Source organism: Falco peregrinus, chromosome Z, assembly GCF_023634155.1.
Source record: "Falco peregrinus isolate bFalPer1 chromosome Z, bFalPer1.pri, whole genome shotgun sequence".
In the NCBI taxonomy this organism is placed as follows: domain Eukaryota; kingdom Metazoa; phylum Chordata; class Aves; order Falconiformes; family Falconidae; genus Falco; species Falco peregrinus.
In genome coordinates, this window is record NC_073739.1 from 7,368,894 (window position 1) to 7,395,278 (window position 26,385).

The window sequence follows — 26,385 nt, forward strand, 5'->3', positions numbered from 1 at the left end:
ACTAAGCTAGAGCAGCTGTACTCGCTGTACTCACCACACTAGTCATTTAAAAATCAGGTCAAAGTTGCCTCAATTCTTTTCCCATTTTCAAGGATTTCTGCAGATCAATTCTCTAGTTTTCATATTTTTGCTTTTTTTACATATTGGAGTTATTTTTATTGTTAATTATTACAAGGGAAATACCAGATAGTTTTAGCTTTCCCGATATTCCAGACATTAAATAGATGTAGGTTTTATCAGAAATTGTAAAAACATGCAATGTTCATTTTCCAGGCCATCTTCCAAAATCCTAATAGGACTATGAGCCAATACTGCAATATGAAAATGCATTTACTGATAGAGTACATACATGCATTACATGCATATATGCACGTGGTTCCACAGCAGAGTTCACCACACACACACACGCACACAGAAACTATATATACATATATGTATCTGTATCTACATGTGCATCTTTTAAAAAAACTAAATATGCCTTCTGGGTCACAAAAAAACATGTACTGTAGGCTTTCATTTATTTTTATGTTGGCAGTTTTCACGTGGAAAGTAAGTATTTCTTTTAAAAGCATTCTCCAAATTATGTGCTTTCAGACACTTTTATTTTCGACTGATTTCAAGAAGTTGCTTTCTAGCAACCACTACGAACTTCATGATCATTTGTGAAGAAAAGGCCTATGTGCCATCTTTTTTTATCTCCTACCTTTTCAGAATGTATTTAGAATAACATAATCTGAGATCACATTTTTCACCACTTATATAGAATTTATAATGTTTGCACTGGATCTGAAAATTTTAAGAAGATTTAGCTAGAAATCTTTCTATTCATAGTTTTAAAATATTCTAACCTGCATTCCTATACATAAAAAGACCCATAATGAAAACCATATATTTTATAATGACATACATAGAAATAAAACACATTAAACTTCAGGGGGAGAGACCCAAGCATTTATACACTATTACCTTCAATCACTTGAATGCAAGTCATTCATACCACCACTATTGCTAACAAGGCATCCAATTTACTAAACAATGAATATTGAAATTACGTTTAAAAGGTACAAATGACTGTCCAAAGAATGACACTGAAAAATATTAAGTAACAGCTCTACCTCAAGATAAGCCTCACAATTAAAGAGTTTTAATGAAGAGAGCCTTCAAAGGCTAAATCAGGAGGCATTGATTAGATTGCCTCTAACTTTGTGTTTTGACACCTTCATCTTTCATGGCATTATATTGTCTCTGTGCATCTTACAAAGGAAGCATTTTACTAAGCCCACACATGAACAGGAGAGAGCAGTGCTTATAAAAGAGACTGTCAAGGGTGTGAGCCAAAATGGGTCTCATTTGGATTTCAAGTGAAGAAAACTCCTAATGCATTTCATTACAATGTATGTGAACCTCTGAAAAGAACGATGGATTGGGATTCTCATCCCTATTAATTTATTGAAATGGATTCAGTTTTTTTCTTGTGTATCAAGAGGGACCATGTGTTTCAAGCAAGGTAACAATATTATAGTACCAAATAAAAAAATATGCTATGATGCAGTATACTCTTCTGCGAGATAAAGAGGATGCAATTTTCTTGATAATTGGGATTTGAGTTCAGAAATAAATCCTACAATAGCTTGGCAACAAATAAATATTCTTTGTTACTATCAGGTTTAAAGATATGATCAGGAAGCTATGCAACACAGGGATGGATTCAGTCTTTGTTACCATAGCAGGTTTTTACCATTTGAAATCCTGTGCCCCCCCCCCCCCGCCCCCCCCCTCCCCCAATGTCATTCAAGTATTGACTTTTTATTTCATTGAGGAATTGTGTGTATGATGTAATTAGGATAACACCTATATAAGTCATATTTTATTAAAAGATAGCAGAACAGGATGGAGAAAAGTAAAAACATTTCAAAAAACTGTAATACATTCCAGATCAACTTAGCTCTAGAAAGATGCCATAGCCACCATATCACCAATTATCTTATTCATAGTAAAAAAGTTTATATAAATACTTATTTGTCTTTTTTCCGTCTTCAACTTTGACAATAAAACCTGTAATCTGCTACTCAAAACCTGTAAATCCTGATTTAACACAAAGAACAGGATACAAATTCCTTATCTATGCTAAATAATTTTACTAATATAACAGTATTAAAAATAAGACATATGTTCTCATTGTTTTTAACACCATTAACCTTTAGAAATGATTGATTGTGCTACACCAGTAACATTCAGTGAGTTCAAAGCTCATCTATTTTTTATGGAAATCTTACAACCTGCTAGTTAAATTAAAGGTTAAATATACATAAAGTCTTAGAACAAAACACAAAGTATTCCATATGTATGTAGCTCATAACCAGAGTACACAAACACACACGTATATAAATCCACCTCCATTTAAAAACCCATGACCAAACCCCCCCCCTCAATTGTCAAGCAAAGACTTCAAAGGTAGAGGTAAAGAATTTTATATCCGTGGAATATTACGCAACTATGTCTATTAAGTCAGGAACTGCCAATTAAGTTAAGAACTCCACTGACATCATAATTATAAAAGACAAATGTTATCAAAATCCTAATCAGAGATAAAGACATGCTTGCTTCCACACATCAGCTCTCAAAAAGCATTTTACTTGAAGTTAGGGGAAAGTCCAGGGCCTATTTAACTTGTTTAACAACAATTATGTATACGCATAACTAGATCATGAATTTATTTTCTTTATGTATATGATGGGGAAGAAGAAACTTACGTTAAGTATACATACGAGCATTCACTATAATTTTAATTAACATTTTGAACATCTTCAATATTTGAATAAACATAATTTATGTATTTATATGTTGTGTGTTTAATTGGTGTACATACATATACCAGAGCAACAGAGAAATTAGCAAGAATCATACACAACAAATTTAAATCCAGTCTTAGCAATAAAGATTGCCTATTTCCATGTACAACACAAACACACACGGACACACACTTATTTTATTTTTTAACAATAATCATAATTGAATTAGAATGATGCATGTTACATATTTTATCTTGATAGGTTCTGTATACTCAGGCAGAGCCCATTAAACGCAAGCGTACAGCAGGTTACTTGTTGAATAATGTATTTCAAGTACTTAAAATTACTAGGGATTTGACTAAGATCTGCACATGAATACATATTTTGGACTTAATTTTCTGCGCTGGCATTTCTTCAGCTGAATATACTTTAAATTCCACAATGAACTCAGTTAATATTAGGCTTTTCCAGGACATAACAAAGGTAATAACACTTTCTTTACAATATAAACTTTATGACATTATGAATAAAACTGACAAGTGTAAAATTTGATCCATAAACTGATATACTTATGTTAATTTACCTTTTAAAAGATATTATGTGTTGCTCAGTTTTTTTGACAGGGCTTCCATTCATACTGAAGACATGTTGAAAAACACTATATTTTCTCTCAATAAGGAAAATCACTTTATCCACTATCATTCTCATTCTGTCTCAATAAAAAATCAATCATCAAATACTTGTTTCCAAGTTCTACTTGTTAAACTGCCAGTTTATGCATACTGTTCAACTCAGTTCACATTATTTCAAGACGACTTGTTATTCTTTTTAATGTTTTTTATAGTAACCAACTTTTAAAAGACCAAGGAGAAAATAAAACTATATACATATTACAATAATTTTGCATTTAGAAGTTTGTGTTCTGATGATGTTCAAAACCTTCATTTTTATAAGAGAAAAACAAAACTAAATCTTTTATGTGGTTTTCAAAGTAATAAAGGTCTGATTGATCCCACTGACTAAGGCAATTGCATCGGTTGTCTAAATGGTAGTAACGTCAATGTCAGATATGTGGTTATCTTTTCATCTTGGCCTATTCTCAAATGTAAAAATCAAACGTTTGAAGGACATTTCACTGACCTGTTATGGCCTTTGCAACTCTCAAACACAATACTAGTATTCCTCATATAAGTGCCACATTTTGGATAAAAAACCACTTCATCAATGATGCCTTTGCGACATCTGGCGGTCCTTATTATACATAAACTTCAGGTTTGTTTCTTTGTTGGGTGCTTTCAGTTGCTGTTGGGTACTTTTAGTATATTATTTTTATGCCATTTATTTATTTATTTGCAAACCTACCAATATGTAAAACTTTAGTCCAAAAGGCTTTGATACCCCCTAGCGGGGGGACAAAAGCAACCTAGCCTGCAAAAACACAACGAGGTCTACCATGAATCCATATGGAGCAAAAGGTCACAAATCTTGAGATGCAGTGACATCATGACAATAAGACACTTTTGAGACAGAAGCTGGCTCATTTTGAATATAAAAAGGACACTGATCAAATTCTCCCACGCATTTAAAACTATAGGGAAAAATAAGCATGCAAAGACCTTGATATAGATGCTTAACAGAGGACAGTTAAAGCATACCTTTAGTTTTCACAATTATAACATGCCACTGAGAACTTGACAAGTCTGCCTAAGAAGACACAGAACGTTTATTTTTATGTTATTATCCAACGTTCAGAAAATACCATTAAAGAAAAAAACAACAGTTCACAGAGTACTCATTCCCTGTAACACCCCAGCTCTTTTAAAATTAATTCATTTATACCAAAGCTTGTTCTACATGTTTCAGTCTTATTATTTATCGTTCCAATAAACTATGAGAAAAGTATTTTAAACAACAGAAAAATTATCTTCCTTTCTTTATCCATCTTTCTAAGCTATTTCAGGGCAGTAGGAAAAACCAATTCTAATTTCTTTATTGCATTAACCACTGGAATATTTGACATCAACTCTGTGAAACCATGACTTTGCTAATTCATAGCCCAGTGGGAGGAACGAGTATGATCTTTAAATCTGTTTTTAACTTGTTCTGTGCAATTAGCATTAAAAACAATAGATGATACAATAACCAAAAGATTAAATTTGTATTAATAGATGGGGTTTTTTTTAAAAAGTAAACAGAATATTTTCTTCAGATTAAAATAAAGCACTTCTATATATATTTCTTGAGATGCAGAGCACCACCTCCTTAAGTTGTTTTGCTCATGGTAAACATTCACTTAAATACTTTACTGTTCTGAAAATAGTAACACAGTACCTTGTACAGACACAGGTTTGTCCTCATATGAACAGACATGTAGTGTGTGCTACTGACATTCAGGAATACTTTCTAATAAATCATAACTGAATAAAATTAAAAAAACCGCATCTCTCAAAACTCCTCTTGGGACTGACTAGATTTAATGGATAGTCTAATGGTATAGTTCACTATTGTCTGGTTTTACAGAGCAAAAGAGAACTGCACCCTCAGAATACCTAGCAGGTCCCCATAAAAGCTATAATTCAACTTTAAATTAAAGTTTATATAGCCTGTGTTTTCAGGGTACTTATATGGACCAGACAGACCATGTGTGGGGCAGGCAAACGGCTGTTTGCAGACCACAGATATGCAATCACAAGACAAACAGATGACCAAAGAATCACTGATAATTCCAAGTAGTCTCCTTCTCAAGCCCCAGAACTGCGAACATGCAAGCTAGTCTGACATGATGAATTCCAGTTATTGTATTGAATTCACAGAGACAACTCACAAGATTAAGGATATGAATAAGTGTCTTCAGGATTATATTTTAGCATGGAATAAAAAGATTAATCACTCATAAATTCCCATATGGGTAGGAAAATTCTGCATGTGACAGCAAAGATTAAAATCAGAAAACTAAATTTGACAAAGTTAAGAAAACACAGTAGAAAATGTCATGAAAAGGCCATCATGAAAGAGTTTTCTCCTAATCGCTGCAAATAAGACTGTTAACGCGAAAAGAAGAAAAATACATTTAGGATTGGTAGGAGCTGTAAAGTCAGCAATGTAAAATTCAGGAGTCACATAAAAATAGAACTGAAAAATAAAGCAGTCATGTCTCCATAGTCAATGAACTTCTATACTTAGAGAAGAAAAAGGGAGACACTCCACCTTACCACCTCTCCCGATATAAAACGTACTACAGAATCATAATGGAATGGTTCATTTTTTTTGAAGACTGAATATTCACTATGAACTACATAGAATAGACTGATTATGTGGAAAAGGTGAACATATGGTGATAAATCTAACAGATTTCACAAATGGAAAACCATTCTAGTTAAGACTATATGGACAGATCTCTAGAATACACATTTCTAGAGCTATCATATCAAATCCAGATTTACCAAGAAGGATACTGGTGACCCACAAGAATCAGACTAAGATGACAGAGTCAATGAGAATGCTTGTTAGAACGATTTTAGGTATTTTCATATTAAATGGTTCAATAATACAGTGGTAAATAGTTTGGAAATACAACTTCAAAACTTTCAGGGATTGTTTTGTGGAAGAATTGATGGCACAGCAAATAAAAGGGAAAGTTGTGAATATAATTAAACACAAGAAGCTGAAATAAAAATTAAAATAGCTAAGAACTAAGAAATGTGGATTGTATTATAATGCAATTCTATATTCTACAGGAGGAAAAAATACATCACTCAGTTTCAGTAGATGATATACTATCAAAAGACTGAAGGTCAGAAGATCTTAAAATGAAAACCTAAAAAGGTAGCAATTTATCAAGGCCAGAGCGAACATGCATGAGTTTCTGAGAATTGTAAGGACAAACTAATCCTTAAGAGGAATAAAAAGTAGTAAGATTGATTTCTTTTGAAATGCAAAAGCTTTGGGGTTTTTTTTGTTGTTTTTTAAATATGACTGGAAAACTACTTGCAAAAACAAAATAAATGGATAAAAGAACTAAAAGATCATGGTATTAGAAGCATAGTTTCTGCAAAGGAAACTCAGTCCTCACTGATCTGAGCATCAACAAGTAAGCAACATATTGACATTTCTGCTTTTAAATGCATTAGAGCAACTCCTTCATGTTGCTACGAAATAAACTGAAGCATGGTCTCAAGACCTCAGAATCTGTTAATTTTCTACCAGAGATGTTTACCAATAACGAGGACACTATGAAAATTCTGAAAGTCTCATCACACAAACCTTGTTCTAGGCTCACTACCTTTCCTGGTAGAAAAACAGAGAAAAGTAGCACCCTTTGCCAGCTGACCATCACTGAATCTTTCTTGCTCAGAAAGTTATAGCCTGAAGCTGGTTAATTTGGACCAATTAGCATCAAATCATTCGGTTTGGGGCATGATGTCGGAGAATGACTTTTGAACCCAGCTTCAGAATATCTGAATGTCACAGTTCACCTTGAGCTATGACAATTCTGGGTTGTAGTTTAGATAGACAGAGGTCAATGATCTCTTTATGACACGCAGAGAGCAAGTGTCCAGAGAACTGCTTCTGTATCTGCCACCTACAATCACTCCTGGAGACACTGTTAGGCTGTTTGCAGATACTGGCAAAAGTGAATAGAACTGTTCTCTGTAAGTGTAATACATCCAGTTTTCAGAGTCCATTTAATTTTTCAGTGTCTGATAGTAACCGTAATTACTTCTCTTCCTGGAGAGCCCTCACATTTGGAATCCCATAAAATGCCATTTTGTTATTGCTAATCTTCAAGGCACGCATGGAAATTTTTAGGAGGTTATGAGAAAGAGGAGAGAGAGATATCTTTGCTGTTGGCACTGGCTACATATATTTGAAAGACATATGATCATGTGTCTTTCACTTGTCTTTGCTTAATATAGGTTGATGCTTCAAGTAATGTTGAGTAGAGTTGGGGCTGGATCTAAAAAAATGAGCCTGGCCTTAGCCTGAGTCGTACGTATGATTTATTCTGAACAGGGAGCTTCTGCTTGCTTCTCTGAGCCAGTGTTCGGTGGTTGTGGAAGGGAAGAGCTGGCGAACATGTTTCAGCTGGTGGCTATAATACTGAACAACTAGAAAAATGACACTTGCAGCAAGCATCAATTCACTTAATGAACAGAGTATATGCTTATCACATGTTCTGCGATCATCATGAAAGCCCCTTGGTCTGAGGATGAGTTTAAGGTGCTGACTATGACCTAATGAAAGTAATAAATAACCTGTGCTGGAGGAGCACCTTTCCCTCTGAGAACTGCAGTTGCTTCAGTGCAGCAGAGACATGCCAGAGAAGAATCTCTTAAAAAACAAACTAACAAAAAAAAACCCACAAGAAAAAAACAAACCAAAAAAGGAAAAAAGGAATTAAGGAACATCTACCAGATTAGATTGATTTCTGTACATGGGACAACCACAGCACCTGATGACCAGCATGCAAAGGGTCAACACGGTATCAAAGATCTGTAATACCGTATTACCATGTTACTGGAAAGTAAGCTCACATTTGAGAATGTGGCTTACTTATTTTGAGACAGAATGCTTGTAAGATCACTGTCTCACATATCTTCTCCAAATTCATGTATTTACTATTCAAATACTATTCTTTTTTTATTGCTAAAATTCTGAAAATATTGTATCAAAATTTCTTATGCAACAACCATTTTTCCACTGAGCTATGCAAGAGCACACTCAATTGTCTATGCATTCACTTTGAGACTGGTAATACATTAAATGCTATTTCTATAGCATGACCTGACAGTCACTCCATACGAAACAATAAATAACACAATGCTGAAAATACGAGAGAAATGAAAGATAAATCTACTTTTTAAGAGGAGCTACTACTTAACATTTTTAAAGACTTCTTTTGTACTTGAAAGACAATAAGAAAGCCTTTGATTTTCTACATACCATTTACAGAGGTTTAACTATATATCACATAAATGCTTTCAGTTTTTATCCAAATGTGCTGTTAAATTACCCATGTAATTATCCCAAGAGAAATCATTATACTTTTTTATTGATAATTTCATTAACACTTTAGAGGGAAGAATTTGGTTGTATTTAAATTCAGCTGTCACAGTCTTTATTAATACAATTAAAGGGATCATTTCTGTATTATACTGGAGGGTGGATTTTTTTGCAGAAGTGTTTAATTACTGAGTTAAAGCAACAACAGAAAGTTAATGAGCAAGGATATAGGCAATAATCTACGGTCAAACTTGAAACAAAATACACTTCTCCCTGATCCCAAAAGTAAAATCTGTTTTAAAATACACTGCCATTAAAATGAAATTACAACAGTTCTTTCTAAAATGGGTGACATGACATGACAGCTGTATATACTTTAACAAGCCCTCCAATAACAAGCAGTAGCACTACATTGAGTAATCAGATAAAATCTGTTAGAGATATATCTTAAAGACAGGTATATTCAAATACCTGCTTACAGAGCCTTGTAAAGGCAAACCAGATATCACTTTTGATATACCACTATTATAATATCTTATTACTTCAATAAATGCAGCACCATTGCTTCCTTGCCTTTTGCATGCATTACAGTGTTGCTGAGCCAGCAGGCATTATATTTATATACAGTTCCATTGATTCAAATTGAGTAGGACCAAAATAAATTTGCAACTGGCAACCCAGGCATAAAAAAGTGGGGAATATGGACTGCAAATTAAAATTAATTTCTAGATACGAAGTTCAAAACTAAGACAGATGTGCTAAAGAAGGAAACATAAGATCAAAGTACGGTAAAGAAATTCCTCATCCCAGGTGAAGATGGGACTGTTCTCATCTGCTTCAGATATTAAAGAAGAATTTTTATTATCTTGAGCATCCATACTTGGAAAAAGATAGGAATTAGGGAAGATCAAGAATTAGCAAATATAAAAATCCAAGCAAATTCATATTTACTGCTTTTTGACAGAGTAAATTAATTTTTATCTACAGGGAGTTTATCAATTTAAGGACAATCTGGGGGGAAAAAAATTAATGGGGAGGTGTAAGACCTCTGACTAGACTCTTCTTCATTCCAGGAGATCCACACAGTTTAAGGAAGAATGATGTGGAAAAATTGTATGGGGACTTCATTCTTTGGCTTCTTATCATGGTTTTTTCCCATCAGTGCAGGTGAAAAGTCCAGTGCAGGTTGATTAAATAATAAAACCTTCACTTTTAACACTTTACGACTGTCTAAATTGCAGCACATCATAACTGACTCTTTGCTCCAGATAATTTTTGTACTAGAGGACAGGACTGGAAAATCATGAATGGCCATTCATTTATACGCAGAAAGTCCCTGTATTCATTTCTTCTATTACAGCTTTGTGCACATTTTATGTGTACAAAAAATTGTAATATTCAAACTATTTACAATTATCATTGTAATCAAATGTGTGTGTCCATTTAAATGAACTCCTTATTGTATTAAAATGAGCAAAAGATGAAAACAGCATCAGATTTTTGGTTTGCTTCCTAAACTGAACAGTATTCACTGGAAAACAAGTAAGTATTTTTGTTTAAAAAAAGTTAAATCAAGAATGGAAACATGCCAGGGTTTTGTTTTTCAACTCAAACAGAAAGACAAAAGTTTAAGAATGTTTATAGTTGTGTCTAGTTTAACAGTTTCTTGTGTTGGATGTGACTTTCACAGTCTGTTGGCAGTTTGCAGAAAAGCCATCACACCTGTGACTTGGTTGTTGATTAATGAGTCTTTCAATTCATCGCTACCATCTGAAGAAGGGCCATGGCCTTTCTAAGCTTCACTGGTTTATTCGCCTTCAACTGTAGTCCTACCAAGGTATCTTCCATAAAGAAAATCACACCTGGTTAAGGCTAATGAAAACCTCAATATGTCATTTTCTAGACAAGTCAAAAAGCATGTAAAACTAGACAAAAGATGTATTCAAGCAACATGAATGCAGTTTTGTCATAACCTGTCAATCTAAAGACTAACATAAAAAAAAAGCTTTCTTCAATGACATTTTCCAGTGTCAACTATTAGAATGACAATTCTGAATTCCCTCTTTGCTACATGATGCAGGATGCATAACGGTTTCCCACTCTTCAGAAACAGTAAATTTTCTTGTTAGATCCCAGAAAAAAGTTTACAGGGGAAAAAAAACCACACCAAAACCCAAACAACAAATAAACAGTTTTTCTGGGCCAGATGATCTGTCAGCATCAGACACCCCCAAATCACAGTACCTATGCAGATTTTAAACTGACTACTCACATCACAGTACCTTTTAAAAGCACATGTGGAACTGCCTGGCTCTGCTGTATCTTCAAAACTGTATCATGACTGTAAAACTTTCAAGCCCAGTTTGACTTTGACAACTGGGCCTGGGAAAGAGGCAGTAAGATCTTTGGGACTTGTCACCCCTTATGAAGCAATTAGCTGTTGAACCACGGTGAGCCAGGCAGGACAGAGGAAGTTCATCCAGGAAAACCACGTGACAAAGCCAATAACCCGTGGGGACGCCATCGCTCTGAGACTACAATGGTCTGCCAGCACCGCAACAGCCACCAGCCTTTACTACTTCCTCTGTGCTAGCAAGAGCAAACATTTCAAGGTCAAGAGAAAGCATTCTGTTGTTACCCATCTCCTTCAGAAGAAAATTATGGGCTTACCAGTTCCTAAGAAGACTGTAAGGTAATTCAAATTAGCTAAGCAATTAAATGGAACTAAAGCTGAGCCCCTCCCCTCTGTTGACACCTTGGACTGCGCACATCAACAGTTCCCACAGATCAGCTACTATAAGGCATCTTAAAATTTAGACAAAAAAGCTAAGTTCTACTCTTGGCTTTGCTACAGACTAATTTTGCAGTGTAGAAGAAACCTTAAAGATGACTTCCAGGACCAGATTTTCCATCTGTTCAACTTTGATATTAATACTTCCTCCTCTACCTTACAGGGGATTTGAGTGTCTCAACTCATTACAGCTTGCAAAGAAATTGAGATCCCTGTATGGAAATTGAATTACCGTGGATTACTAGCACTTTGCTTGAAAATACCTTATCTAAAAGAAGCAGAAGGAAGAAACAACGGGTTGGTGGGCATAACAGACTTCTAGCTTGTTGGCTTGTGTCTTGTAGCCTCTTCCTTTGTAGGTATAGCAAGAAAGCCTATAGACGAGATGAGTAGCTAAGCCAGTGTGTACAGTTAGGGCAGTCAGTACTCTGGGCAGGCATTAATACACACTCAGAACTTCTGTACACACTTACAATCACTTTTTATCCATTAAGAATAAAAACTTGGATCAGAAAGGTTCAGAAGAGGAAGAAGAGAAGATAAGAAAAGAAACATGATTATCTCCACTTAATCCTTAGTGAGCAACAGGATGCAAGACAGAGTTGAAAGGAAGGCAAATTATTTGCAGATGAAAGGAAGTACCTAGTCTAAAGGAAAGCCAGCCAGGTCATGGGATGCCAATCACCAGGTTAATTAGATAGTGACATAAAATGTTGAAGTGTCACACTTCCAAGTAATGATTTGTGGTTGCAGTATACAAAAATATCTAGTTATGTAGAAAAGATATATACTTTTAAAGAAACCAGTGAAAAGTGAATCCTAACAATAAATGCATATATGCATTATTAATGCTAATGCATTGCACTTACTTAGTATTTTTTCCATCAAAACATTAGCAAAGGATATAAAAATGTGGATAAATGTTACCTAATTATAAATGGGGAAATCACGGTACAGTGAGACATCGTTAGAAGAATGGGCTTTAGCTCACAAGCCTATGCTCTAGCCAATAAGCTGTGCTTAATATGCTTTTGAATGCAAAACATGTATCACCAATACTTTTTTTTTTTTACTTTTTCTAGAGGCCAGGTTTGAGCAAAGGAAATAGCATCAAATTAAAATGAAACCTTACTAAAGTAAAGTTATAGTTGTTACTTCAAAGAGAGCTGATCAGCACATACGTCCATATCCTAGGTAGGCAAAGGCCTCATCGTAAAGGACTTAAGTATTAAAAAGGAGCTCACATTAACTAAGGTTAACTGGGATATGGCAGTCCATTCCTTTTTAGCATCTTTTGTTGGAGGCTGTTGTTGGAGAATATTGTTTTATTCATAGGATTCATCAACATGTCTGCAGGAGAGAGAGACTGCTAACAACCAGAAAAGTCTAAAGTATACTGCATATGGGAAGTCTCACCTTTAGCCTCACTTACTTGTGAAATTCCTGCTACAACTGTATACATAATAGTGGCTGCAGTGGCAGTCAAACATGTATGTAATACAGGGTATGCCGTCTTCCCTCTCACTTACTGATCTACATTCTGCCATCAATGCTTTAAAACTGCCAGGCAGGGAACTAAGCCTACCTCTGACAGATCCTTTAAGGTCAGAGTACAGTTTCATTAGCTATGTCAGAAGAGGATAAGCAGATGGAGGATAATCCTCATGTTGACGGATGTGACATACACCTTGTTATTGACCAACTCATTTATGGAAAAGGGTCCCTGCTTATCCAGAAAGGTCAAAATCAGGTTTTCCTCAAAATCCCAGTGGCTTTTTTTTTGGTACATCCAGCACTAGGGTTTAAACCTGACTCTGTGACCAACCAAGAGCAGCGCAATAATGGATTAATACCTTTCACCTGCTTCTTTTGATACTGGAACAATGGCATACTGGGATACTGCCTTTTATAGCCTCCCATGCATTTTAGAAAGCCTGTTCTCACATGCATTGTAAGGGCATCCATTATAATCTCACCTGAGCAGGTGGTGATTACTACAGTATTAATGGGATCCCAGTTCTTCACCAACAACATCATTAATAGTTGACTTGTAGCTGTAACAACAACATGGGTTTCCAGTACCCAGCAATTTGGATACAAAAGGTCTAGGAGCATTGCAGTTTAGAAGAAAGACTGACTAACACATCCAAAAGTACATTAGATATAACAGTGGCATCCTCTGCCATGCAGATATGGTCTCTGTCCCGCCTGGCATCATGCCAGTAACTGCTCTTCCACCATTTGTTTCGTCTACGAAGAAAGTTGTTAGAGAACTTCCTACCTTTTAATATCCTAGGTATTTTCACTCATTTCTCAGACTCAGGCTTTTGTGGAGTTAAATAAAAAAATCCTTTCACAGACAACAAAGCACACACAGTTTGCTGACATTCTTTTCAATTTCAAAACTACATAATACATTTTTCCATGTGTTGATAAACTAGATTTTAAAGGAGCACTTTCTGGATATCTAGATAATCAACAACACAATGAATATAAACATTTTCTATAAATAGTTCACCATATGGCTACCATTCTCAACAGATGGTGTCTGTGTATCCACTAGAATATACAAGAGCTATGCAGATTTTGCCCTGCAATCATTCAAAATTCTAAACAAGAATTTTTTACTTAATTTCAGTTTTATTAAGCTTAATCAATGGCAAAATTTTATCACCTAACTCCAGTATGGGGAACAAATGCCACAACTACATCAACAAATCTATTTGCAAAAGGCAAGTAGGCAGCCCTCACCCAACACAGTCAAAAGCATTTACAAAAAAGAGAGACTAGGTACAAGATCAGCTTCCAAGATCAATTTCCACAGCATAGAAGGACCTTCTTAATCTTAGGGCAGCATCCTCCTGCCAAGGACAGTCTTTACCTTCCTAAAAAGCAGTTTCACCTGCAAACAGCCCAGTGGTTTTTCAGGTAGAATGCAGTCTGGGCTATTCTGAGAAAAACTTTTGGCATCTGAAGGACTTGAGAGCTTGTGTGTATTCTGCAGTAAATGCTACTAGAAAGCCTACATATTTTCCCTAGTTTTAGTAGAAAACAAACTTATTAATTTTTTATCGTTTCCTTAAAGCCAACTTATAAACAGTTCCAGGTTTTCTACTCTGCTTTGAGAAGCAGCTGGGCAGTTAGGAGTATTTGTCAAAGGAATACGTGACTGGAAGTAACCCACTTGTTCAATCCTGTTTCAGGTTAAAACTACTTAAGCTCAGATCACTGTGCAAAGACTTTCTGGAAAAGTCTTCTGAGCTACACTGCTTGATCTGTTGGAAATCATCTTCTAATTTCCAGTCTACATGCTTTTTGTGGCAATTCTTAAACACTTGAACAAATATTGGTTTTGATTTATTTAATTTTTCTAATTAAACAAATTTTAATTTGTTACTGTTCCTCACCTGGTCTGTTTATGTAAACCAACATAATCCCCTCTCAGTTACTAATCTGTTACACCTCCTAGTCTTAAGATATTGTACCTCACTGTCACTGGCTTTGCCAATCATGAATCCCTCTCTGTCTGTTCCTGCAGCTCCCAGCACGCTCCTGCTCGCACACACACCACCACATTGTTCCAAGCAAATCACTACTTACTGCCCTGGGCTGGCACCTGTGCTCCATGAAAACTCCCTAAGCACAGCAGAGGGAACCCTAGCCACTCCTCCTCTGAAAAGCATATTACTGAAATATTGTAGAATGGCTTCACATGTTCCAAAAATGAGTTGTTTCTCATGATTATAGTGAGTGGTATATAGGTATTCTCTATAGTAATGTGTCCAATGCACCTGAAAGTCCTGTAGAACTGCAGAAGGAAGGTCACATCTCAAAACCCAGAAAAATATTAGTATCTTATAACTATGTACAAGATATATTTAACATATATCAGTATAAAGGAGAGTACACAAAAGAGAAGGGTAACATATGGTACTGTGCTTTAGGTTTGTGCCTCAGTGTCAACAGCACACCAGCTTTTTGGCTACTGCTTGCACAGCACCAAGGCCTTTTTCCCACAAAAAGTGGGCTGGGGGCATGCAAGAAGCTGGGAAAGCTGACCCAAAATGACCAAAGGGATATTCCTTGGCATATAAACATCAAGCTCAGCAATAAAAGCTGGGGGAATGAGGAAGAAAGGGGAATGTTCAGTTACAATGTCTACCTTGCCAAGTAACCGCTATGCCTGATGAATCCCTGCCTTCCAGGAAGCAGCTGGACATCTGCCTGCTGATGGGAAATAGTCAATGAATTCCTTATTTTGCTTTGCTTCACTTATTAAACTGCCTTTACTTGAACCTATGAAATTTCTCACTTTTTCTGTTCCAGTTCTCTGCCCCATGCCATTGTGGGGCAGTGGGTGGGTGACCAGCTATATGGACGTGGAGCGGCTGGCCGGGATCAACTCACCACAGTCACTAATGTATTTCCAAATGTGATAATATGCACAAAGACAGTGGCCAGACAGTTAAAAGGAACAGATTATAGTTGATACATTAAACTGCAGAAACAGTTTCCACATGCTGATTTAGCCAAACAATAACAATTTTTCCTTTATGAGCAGGACAGTGATTAAAATTTGAGATACATGTGAATTAAAGAATAACTAAAAGCACATGGTCTTCTTGTTTTAATGCAGGTGTTAGAGGTAAGAAACTCCCATTTGGTACTGAAATATCTAAGGATGTACAAGTGAGTGCCAAGATTTGAAAAAGCAGCCTGTATTCATGTATGTATGCAGGACATTTTTTAAAACTTGAGTAAATCTAAATTAGCTGAATGTTAATGGGCTTATTGCTAAAAGATGTTATTTCAAATATAATTGAAATCTAGGTTTTAATTTCTATTCTTCCAGCTCAAACTAAATGGAAAAAAAAATAAGAAGTAAAACTGGAAAGGAAAAGAAAGGAATCCATCTATATGGATCCTTTTTCCTCCTGTAAGGAAAACTTTGCAGTTTCTAAAGGTATGAACTGTAAATAGGGATGAACATTAAGTCTTCTATGTTACTGCTTACTGTTCAACTTCAACAGGCTTTTCCTGATAGCATTCTATATTTGATAACCTTGAAATAAAACAGCATCATTAACTATCCACATCTTTCATTTGCAAAGTTTCCTAAGCACTTTTACTTTGAGGATCATAGGAGTGTGTGGATTAGATTCACATGCCCACTTGGAGCCAACAATGAGTAGTACACAGCAATTCATTCCCTTTTTAACCAGTCCTAAAAGCCTTTTACTTTCCTAAAAGCCTTTTACTTTCCCCTAACCACCAACCAATTAATTTGTCTACCGCTTGCTGGCTCTGGGACAATGCTCCCATAACCCCCTCCCACCTACCTCAGTCATTAACTAGGTTAGGGGAGCATTTCCCTTGTAAATGAATCCCCTAAGCATTTTTACTTTTTTTTCAACCAAAGAGAGAGCACAGCATACTTACTTTACTTAGTATGTAACAGACACTATTTCTTTTTAAGACTAAAAAAAGGAAATAGACCCCAATATCACCATGAACAGGTAAAGATATTTTTGCCTGCACAGAAGTAGTCGACAAGGGAAAGCTTTAGCATCTGATAAGGAAAAGAGTAATTAACGTATTATGGCACTCCACTTTATGAACTGGATAGTTCTGACTCTTTACTGCCCTTAGTTTTGTTTGACTCTTCTCAGGAGGCAAACAGTAGAAACAGAATGGGTCCACCATACACAGGAGGTCAAAATAATAACAGATGCATTCAGCTTCAGCCCTAACTCCTGAGCACAAGTAAGCCAGAGGTTTATGCAGTCTTAAGAAGGAGCGTGAAGAGTCACCTAAAGACAGGGCTCACTCAAGTCACTGCAAAGCTTACTAGAGTAGCCATGAGACCAGTGAGAATTGGCCTAGCCAGCTGGAAAACACGAGCAGACATTCTTTAGCTATGCTAAAAATTCAGTCACGTAAAGACAAGCTGTGTTGGAGATGTTGGTCGCTATGGCAGACACTGGATTAGCAAACCTACTTAATGATCACAACGTGTTTAAACAATCTGTTGGTCTGTAGAGAAGAGTGGTTTAAATAATAAAGCCATAAGCTAATCATTAATGGCTTGCATAATGTCACTTTTAGAAGAGAATTTCCCTATCATGTAGAAGGGCAATGAATGGAGACATTTTCAAATTAGGAAGGATGAGAACAATTAGGGCACTTAATAATAAAAAAAAGAAAGATGCAACAACAGATGATATGACAAAGGCATTAAATACAGGGAAGGACAGTGAAGGCATATAACACGATTTCTTTCTAAACTCTATGAAGAGATCAAAAGAAAAATGAAATGTGTTTCAAGATATCAGAGAAGATGAAATGTCCACAGAAAATGTTCCCTCTGAAATCACAGCAGTCCTCTCTGCTCCCTTTGGCTCATATTGATGACATCAACATGAAGGGAAGTTCAAGACCCAGCTTGAGTCTAGGGCTTCCTGGGAGAATCACTTTTAAAAGAGGAAACGACTTCATTTTTAATGAAGGATAAGTGTTAGCAATCAGCAGGAGAACTATCAAAGAAAAAAAATTAGTACTGAATTGTCTCTGCCGTTTAACATAAAAATGACTTGACTGGCACAGACCAAAAAGTCCGTGGGTCCCATATACTGACTGGTAGTGGGTAGAAGAAGGCATCAAGAGGGGAACAGAACGGCACATTTGCATCAGCTTTATTTTTTGTGCAATTGCATTAAAAATTGGAAAATAACAGTTTGGGTGGGGAAAGAATTAATAATAGCAAAATTAAGAGAGAAAACTAGAAATAGACTGTGTATTTTATATGAAATGAAGGAAGAATTAAACGTTTAATACTAACTGCTAGCAATAAATTGAGAAAAAGGTATAAAACCCCACAAAAACATTTTTGACATGCAAATTCACACACTTTTGAAACTGTAACTCTAAGTTTTTAAATACAGAGACAGTTCAGTTTAAAAGATGAACTATATGACCATATAAGATATCATCAGGAGGATTCAGAATTAAGAAGGGAATGTCAAACTTCTTAGTTTGCAACATGTAAGTTCTATAGTTTTCACAAGGATATGTGGCAAGTATTTTAGAAAAAAATACTTATCTTTTCCACCCATAATTTTACGAATTTTAGAAACTGCTATTTCTGAATTTAACAAGTATCAGTTCTGCACTAAATATATGTACTTATAAATAAAGCACTTAAATTTTACAAGTAAAAAAGTGTGAAAATATTAAAATAAGTTCCATTAGTTAAAAACTATTAAGAAAATGCTTTCTATTTCTAGCTACGCTTCTCATGCCCCCAACTGAATTTAAGATTCATTGCAACTTGAGTAAACATCCCCTAAGTCCTGTGCTATACAGCTGAAATTTCCCTGAGCAGTACAGATTTGCAAAAGTTACTGATCTCTTTTTAAAGCACTATTTAAAGTCAACATCAACACATATTCAGGTCTGACACAGAAAGAATGTCTTAGATTCCTCAGAACAGGAATTGAAAACCATCTCTGTATGGATCAAATACATTAGACAATAATATCTCCATTTTAAAATTGCCTATTTAAAAATAAATGTATGATTTATTTTATAAATTTCACCAGTAAAACCTTTGTGTATTGACTATCATAAAGTAAAAAAGACAACAGGGAAGTTCAATTATTTGCCAAAATCCCATTACCTGTGTGTCAGCAGCACCCTGAAGGTCATCTGATTCAGTCCCAAATAACTTGGCAGCAAGTTTGACCAATCCCAGTTCCATTCAGTAATGGTTGACTGTTGATACATGGCAAGAAGCTATTGTTAGTTATTAATCAGTGTTAATATGATCAGTAAATTAAAGCTCCAGCTGTGATATACTAACCAAGAAGGAGGGGGGTCTAGAACAAGGACTCAGACAGATGATATCAATCATGTCCACAGAAGAAGGTTTTTATTCCAATAAGACAGCAATTAATTTATAAATCCATTTGGGGATGTAGCCATTATTTATAAAAAGATAAATCAATTTTTTGAACCGTTATTCTTCCAACTGTTAATGGCATTCTGCCCAACTACTTTGTCTGAGAGCTTGACTCTTTGTTTGAAAAGCAAAATAATTGGCAACTTTTTATGTAACAGCAATTTACATTTTCTGCTGTCAGCAAAAAGTTTGTCATGACAAACTTGGTGTAGCGGGAATTCAAGATGTAACCTGTATCATAATTAGAGCAATGGTTTACTTCTCTATTGTTTTGTAAGGCATTCCAGTCACCAGATGGTTATTATAAACAGCATTAAGTCTAGACAATATGAACAAATATAACACCATATTGCTTATTAGATAAATAAAAGCAATCCACAATAATGGTGGGCAGACAAAAGACCACACATAACATTCTTATGTTTACGAACCAGTAACTCCTGTTGCACAATACCAATTTTCATTGTCAGTAATGGTCAAGTAGTGACTACAATTCAACATTCTTGGGAGGATGTAATTCAAAAATTATTGCTGTAACACTAAACCAGCACTTTAGTAGTTTAAAAAAAAGATGAACCAAATCAAAACAATGGAAATAAACCTAAATAAGAAGAGTAAAGTATGTCCTGCAGTGCACGTTTTCTTCTCACAGACAACACTTGGTTCTTCTTGGAGAACAGAATCAGTGCAATCCCTCCCCTTCCTTCCATCGTTATTTTTTATCTCTTCCTTCTTTTAATGTAATTTTCTCCCTAACCATCATCTTTGGCATGCACTTAAACATAATGTAGAAAAACAAACGTGAAACACAGAGTGAGGAAGGAAGACAAGGACGAGCTAAAGAAAGAATAATATAGTATGAAAGTGGAAAGGGAACGAACAAGTAACACTGAAGATCTGATGAACTGAGAGAACAGTGGGAGAACACCACCACAGGGAAGAAAACAGGCAACTGTTCTATACACTACACTGAATTCAAAATAGATAAATAAATATGGAGGAAGCACTTGTAAAATCAGGAGGGATAAAACCGAGAAGCTAAACAGCCAGTAGCAACAGTAAGTATACCAGATAGAACAGATAGTGATCGGTTCTGTGAAAAGATAAAGGATCAGTTTGAAAAAAAAAGTCACTCCAGGAAAGGAAAATAATTTCTTTTTAGCATTTTTCTTCACTGATACTGTTGAAGAGTTGCATAGCCTAGACTTAATCTTATTAGACAATAGTGGAGCAGCAGCACTGGCAGAGATTAAGGTGTCAGGACAAATTGATAAAATCAAGTGCAACAAGTTACTAGGACCAGATGGTGATTATTCAAGATTTTTTACAGGAATGTAATAATGAAGTGGCTGAATTGTTAACAGAAATGACACACTTCCTAGAATCAGCTACTGAACTAGAGGGTTGGAAGGTAAGAAATTTACATATCATTAATAAAAATGCTAGAGTTGATCTCAGAATAGTGGTTCAGTGGCCTTTGTTTCAGGAGCAGTAAAATGTGTAGAAATGACGATGAAGTATTTTGCTAAATCTGATATGATAGGGACAAATTAGCAAAACTTCAGAAGAGTAAACCACCCTAATGTCCTGCAATTTTTACATACACCAACAAACAATACATGGAATGTTTACTACAAATTATCATTCAGTAAGCTTTTGAAACAATTTATTTTAAGAAATCCTTTACTGAGGAAGCTAAGAGTATGTCTATACTGTGTAGCACAGACATGCTCTTACATTGTTATATATTATGGGTTTTTATATTATAAAATGTTTTATAGTGTAGTGTAACGCAAACATTCTCTGTTTAGAGCTGAACCAGCTCTCTGGGCTCACAAGCAGTATTGGCATGCCCATTCCAATTGGCCCTTCTGAAAGAAAAGTTTTTAAAAGCAATATGCAATTAACTCACTGACAAAATACATTGTGAAACCAGTAGTTTCTTGGGACTTAGAATTTATAAAAAGAATAAAATGTTAGCCAATGCATTAAATACACATCTAGTTACAATAGGTTTAAAGAAAATCAAGAAATTAATCATGGATTATATACTCCTAAGCTTCATGGCAGTTGCCAAACAGTAAGAAATAGGTTTAAGAAGAAATATATCCTTTGAGAAGAATAACTGTTCCCTGCTAGCACTCTGGCATCTTCTTCAGGCACTGGTAATAGTCTTCACAGGAGACCAGACACTGAGCTATGCTGACCACTGTTTTATAAACAGACAGTCCTTCACCACTAAATAAATGTACAATTGTATGGTAAAGGGAACTAAATTATTTAATATTATTAAGCTCAGGAAATAAGTCTGTCATTATCAACAACAGGGTTGGCATATGGTACTTTAAGGTCCATGATCTGCTCTTTTTTTCTTTTAAGATACTTTTCCATATTCAGGTAATAGACCTTATGCCAAAAGTTTACAAAATCCAAAGCAATTTAATACGAACTATCCCTTGTCATCTGTTGATTAATAGAGCACTGCAAACCTGTCATGTAGCAGAAGAATTCTGCCCTGAGTTGTCAGTACTTGAAGGTCTTATTCTATCTCACTATTAATGAATCGAGAATTGATGCATGGTAAACTATCTTCTGCATTTCAAATTGGAGTAAGTGATTCTTTAGCCCCCTAAATTATATCAGTTTAAGATACACATAAGGGAACTAGTGGAAGAAAACAAAGACACTTTTAAGTATGTTCCTTTGGATTGAGAAGCCTTGTGATATTGCAGTAATCTCCTTTTTTCGAGATATTAACACCTTTACTGCAACAGGATAATGATTAAGTATTCATTAAACAAGTAAGGAAAAAAACCACAACCCAAACCAGATATATTTACAGCAATACAACTGATGAAACAGCCCCAAATCCTCAAAACCGGGAAAGAAGATAACACTATTTAAAAGCAGGGCTGTGCTGGAAAAGGATGTCTTTCTACCACAAGTCTGTAAAGTGAATTTCATACCCACTGTAATACCATAGTTCCATTGTTTTTTATAACATTTGCGATTGAGGGGTAGAATCAAAACTGTAGATAATGGATTAGGGAAGACTTGAGAAACAATGATCTAAGATTTTTGTAAAGTGTTTAAGCAGGATTAGAAACTACACACCATTTTGTGTAATGAATTGGTCACATGGCACTCTGGCAGACATTTAGGCAAGAAGATCTGTTTTCTTTAACAGTTACATTATCACAAAACTACTTTCTATAAGTAAATTATAACCCTTTACATATCACTAATATAGCTTAATGAAAAACAGAAATGGATGCTTGCTTTTTTTGTTGTTGTTTCTTTCACTGTTCTTCTAAATCTCTGTGTTTCCAAAGCAGCCTTTCCTTTACTGTTCAACTTTTCTGTAAAAGACTCATCAGAAAGATTCTAAATGTGCACTTGGAGTTTCACCGTGACTTTTCAAAGGACTATGACTATCCCTATGTACCATTACACAGATGTAATAAATGTCCTTGCTACTAATGGGCTTTCCTTCTAAGTAAAGGCAAATTGCTCTTACATGCAATAATTCTTATAAAAGAACAGGACAATAATGGCTTTTTGAAGACTTGTTATTGTAGAGGGTGCCATCATTAGATTCCTGAGTAAAAATATTCCTTTACATTTCATCGAATGCAAACACACACATAATTAATTCCATTTTCATTATTTCAGTCTCTGTCATTATCATGATCACAAGATTGACAAGTAAAAATTACACTGTAACCAACGTTTCAGATTTTCACGAACCTGATTGAACACTTTTGCACAAGATTGTCTGTACACCTGGAAAGGGTTGAACACAGGCTGTTCTTCTCTGCCCTTCAGTGTCAAAGGCAGGCACTGACTGGAGGCAACAGTATCTTCAGAGGAATTCTCACAAGACAGCTGCTCTTTCAAATATTCCTTTTAGAAGAAAAAACAACGACAAAACAGTATATGCCACTTAGTTTTGTAAGTAAAATTTACCTAGATTTCAAACATAACTTTACAGTGTGCTTCATAGAAGTTCCTTACATTAAAGGAGGTAATAAATAAGTAATCTTTTACAAAAAAGAAACCGTTTTGAGAGTAACACCATTTTACAACAAACAATAAATAATGTCCATGAACATCCATCCAACTGAAGTAAATCAGAACAATCTAAGTTTTGAAATTGTCATCAAATTATGTGTATCAGATCTCATTATATATATATACATATGTTAGGCATCTGTGGAAGTGAAAAATAAGTATTTTCTATGAGTTGTGCTAATGTAGAGATGGCTGTTACATGATTTATTTTACATGATAAACTCTATGCGAATATTTAAAGTTATTTTTTGGACAGACTGAATAGTTACTACACGACTATGAACTGTTTGATGAACATGTTCAAACCAGTTATTTAAACACAGGAAATAGATACTCTCCCACTCTTCGAAGACATTTTTAATTCTTTAAGCATTCAAAGACTAGAAGTCATTTATGATTTACATGGCAATTTTAGAAACTATACTGTAACAGATGCATGATTATTTTGGCCACAATCTTCTCTGTTTTCACTTCTTAAACTACTATGTAAATAAATCATCATTGCATGCCAATAAAGTGTTTTGATTAAATAGAACCATTTTACCAAGAGCTAGATAATGAAACACTTACAGATCTATTTGCTGAAAGGACTACTGTGATTAAACGCTTTATTGTTATTAAAATGAAGTCCATAAAGATAGGATTGCCATAACATTGAGCAAGTACTCAAGGTGAGTCTTCATAAGATGGGTGGGTGCAAATGTTCCTCTTTGCAGTACTACTGAGATGATAAAAAATTTCAGCTGCAGGTGAAGGAACACGTAAACTACCTGCCAAGGCACCCTGTGCTCCTCCCTGGGTCTCTCTAAAACAATAGTTTCACCATCAGTTTTAACTGATCCAGCTGCGGTCTCTGGCCTGAAAAGCGCAAGTTTCCTCCCAGGTCACATAGACTGTCTCTGTTTCTCCCTTGTGGTGGCACCAGCATACGTTGTGAAATCAGCCAGAAAAAAGCAAAGGTTTCAGCCAGATAAACAAGCTGCATGACTTCTAGTACTAATGCAAAGGGGGACCTAAGAGTAGGACAGCACAAGGGCAAGGGACAGAGCAGGACTGCCTCTCTCTGCTGGTTGCAGCCAGTTGTCAGGGCTCCCTAAGAAAATCACAAAAACATCTAAGTGTATTTAAAAAATAAATAAAATAAAACTCAGAGCTTTTTTGGTTTAAGACGACATCATAACCCAGCTGTGAAAACACGCCCCAAGTCTCTTACCTATATATTCTCAGCCTACAAAAATGTTTGGGTTTTTTTCCCATTCATTCATGACTTCATGCCATAACAAAGATTTTCAAGTCATGGTGAAGGGGGTTATTTAAAAGCTATTTCTATACATTTACCAATTTTTCATAAATGTACGTAACTGCCTTCCATGCATGCATTTCCATATAAATCCGTAGGCAGCTCTGAAGTAACCCAGCCCCTGGGTGTCACAAAGCCAGCAGAAGCAGGTTCTGTTCATATTTTTAGTAGAGATACTGGCAATCGCTGTCCGTGCTGGCCAGGGTTTGAACATTTCAAATGGTACCAGCTCACCTCCCAGCACAGGTGTTTTTCTGTCTTTGGAATACCGTGGATTTATGTTTTGACAAAGACATTTATTCAACAATGGTAAATGCATTACTTTAAGAACTCCTTTGGTACAGTACGTATTGCAGACCCTGGAAGGGTCATGTTTCAAAAATGTGAAATAGAAACAAAATCAGATTTGTAAATACATGAGCTATGTCCTCACTGTAATCGACGGGCATGAAACCAAGTAGACAGAACACTATTGAGCTGGACAGCTCAGGACAGCTGGTTTCTCTTTGGTAGCCATTAGTCAAAAATGCTTTTTAAAATAATTATTCTTTTTGATAAATACATGAAGGACTGTAGTCTGTTTGGAGTACTACAGTACCTCTTACAGACCTTCATAACATCATAGCTCCATTTCCAAATACAGTGTCTAACAATCTATATCCCCTTTCATCTGCTTTTCTAAGGAAAAGTATTGAGAACCACAACTTTCCATCTCATCATCTTGTTCTCTACTCATACAAAATTATTAAGCGGTGTAGCATAAAGATCTCCAAACTAATTTTAAGAAGGCAATCCCTTGATAGTCCAAGGAGCCTCCAAACAGAAGGATGGACCTTTGAGCAGACAATAAAGTCTGTTTCTTGGTAGCCAAGCACATTAAACATAATCTAACTTCTGAAAAATAATATTGAAAGGTGCAGTATCATAATGCCATGCTAAGCATTGAAATGTTTTGTAACGGTTTCAAAGGCAATTTGAAGTAACATGATTTGAAGTCCTTCTTCAAGTCAAGCCAGTCAGGATTTTTTTTCTTCTTTTTTTTAAAAAAAAACAAGACAGTTTTTTCCACTGAGAAATGTTCTATATTTAACAAAGCTTTTACTAGCTGCAGAAAGTCAAGGAGAGACACCTGGGACGTGGAAAGTCAGGCTAAAGTCCCTCTTCCACCTAATTCTCCCAGCCTCTCACCTCCTATTGGAGCTGCTCCACTTTGTATAAATAACCAAATACTCACAGGAGCCCTATCTTGGATCAGGGTCTCCAGAACCCAATCTGGGCATTCTACCCTTTCAGCTAGAGTATGATTCTATTTTTGACCCTAGAAGTTACAGAATGGATTTTTACAGCAATTTCTACAAGGCGAAACAACTCCACCAGGGGAAAAGGACAGAGTTCCATGCTGGTAGCTAATGGTCTAGCGGTTTAGGGAGTTTGTTCAGATGTGGGAGATGCAGATTCAATTCCCTGGTCT

At 35.6% G+C, this 26,385-nt stretch overlaps 1 protein-coding gene across 2 annotated transcripts in view; it reads right to left on the reverse strand.

The window, feature by feature from the left end:
- The window catches only part of KIAA0825 (KIAA0825 ortholog), a 252,911-nt gene that overhangs the window by 99,018 nt on the left and 127,508 nt on the right, over positions 1 to 26,385 (reverse strand). For both annotated transcript variants that reach the window (XM_055790172.1, XM_055790173.1), the window contains 2 exons: positions 23,291 to 23,446; positions 19,262 to 19,356 (listed from right to left, as the gene is read on the reverse strand). In XM_055790172.1, coding sequence (XP_055646147.1) covers positions 19,262 to 19,356; positions 23,291 to 23,446 — 251 coding nt within the window. The remainder of the gene's footprint in view (positions 1 to 19,261; positions 19,357 to 23,290; positions 23,447 to 26,385) is intronic.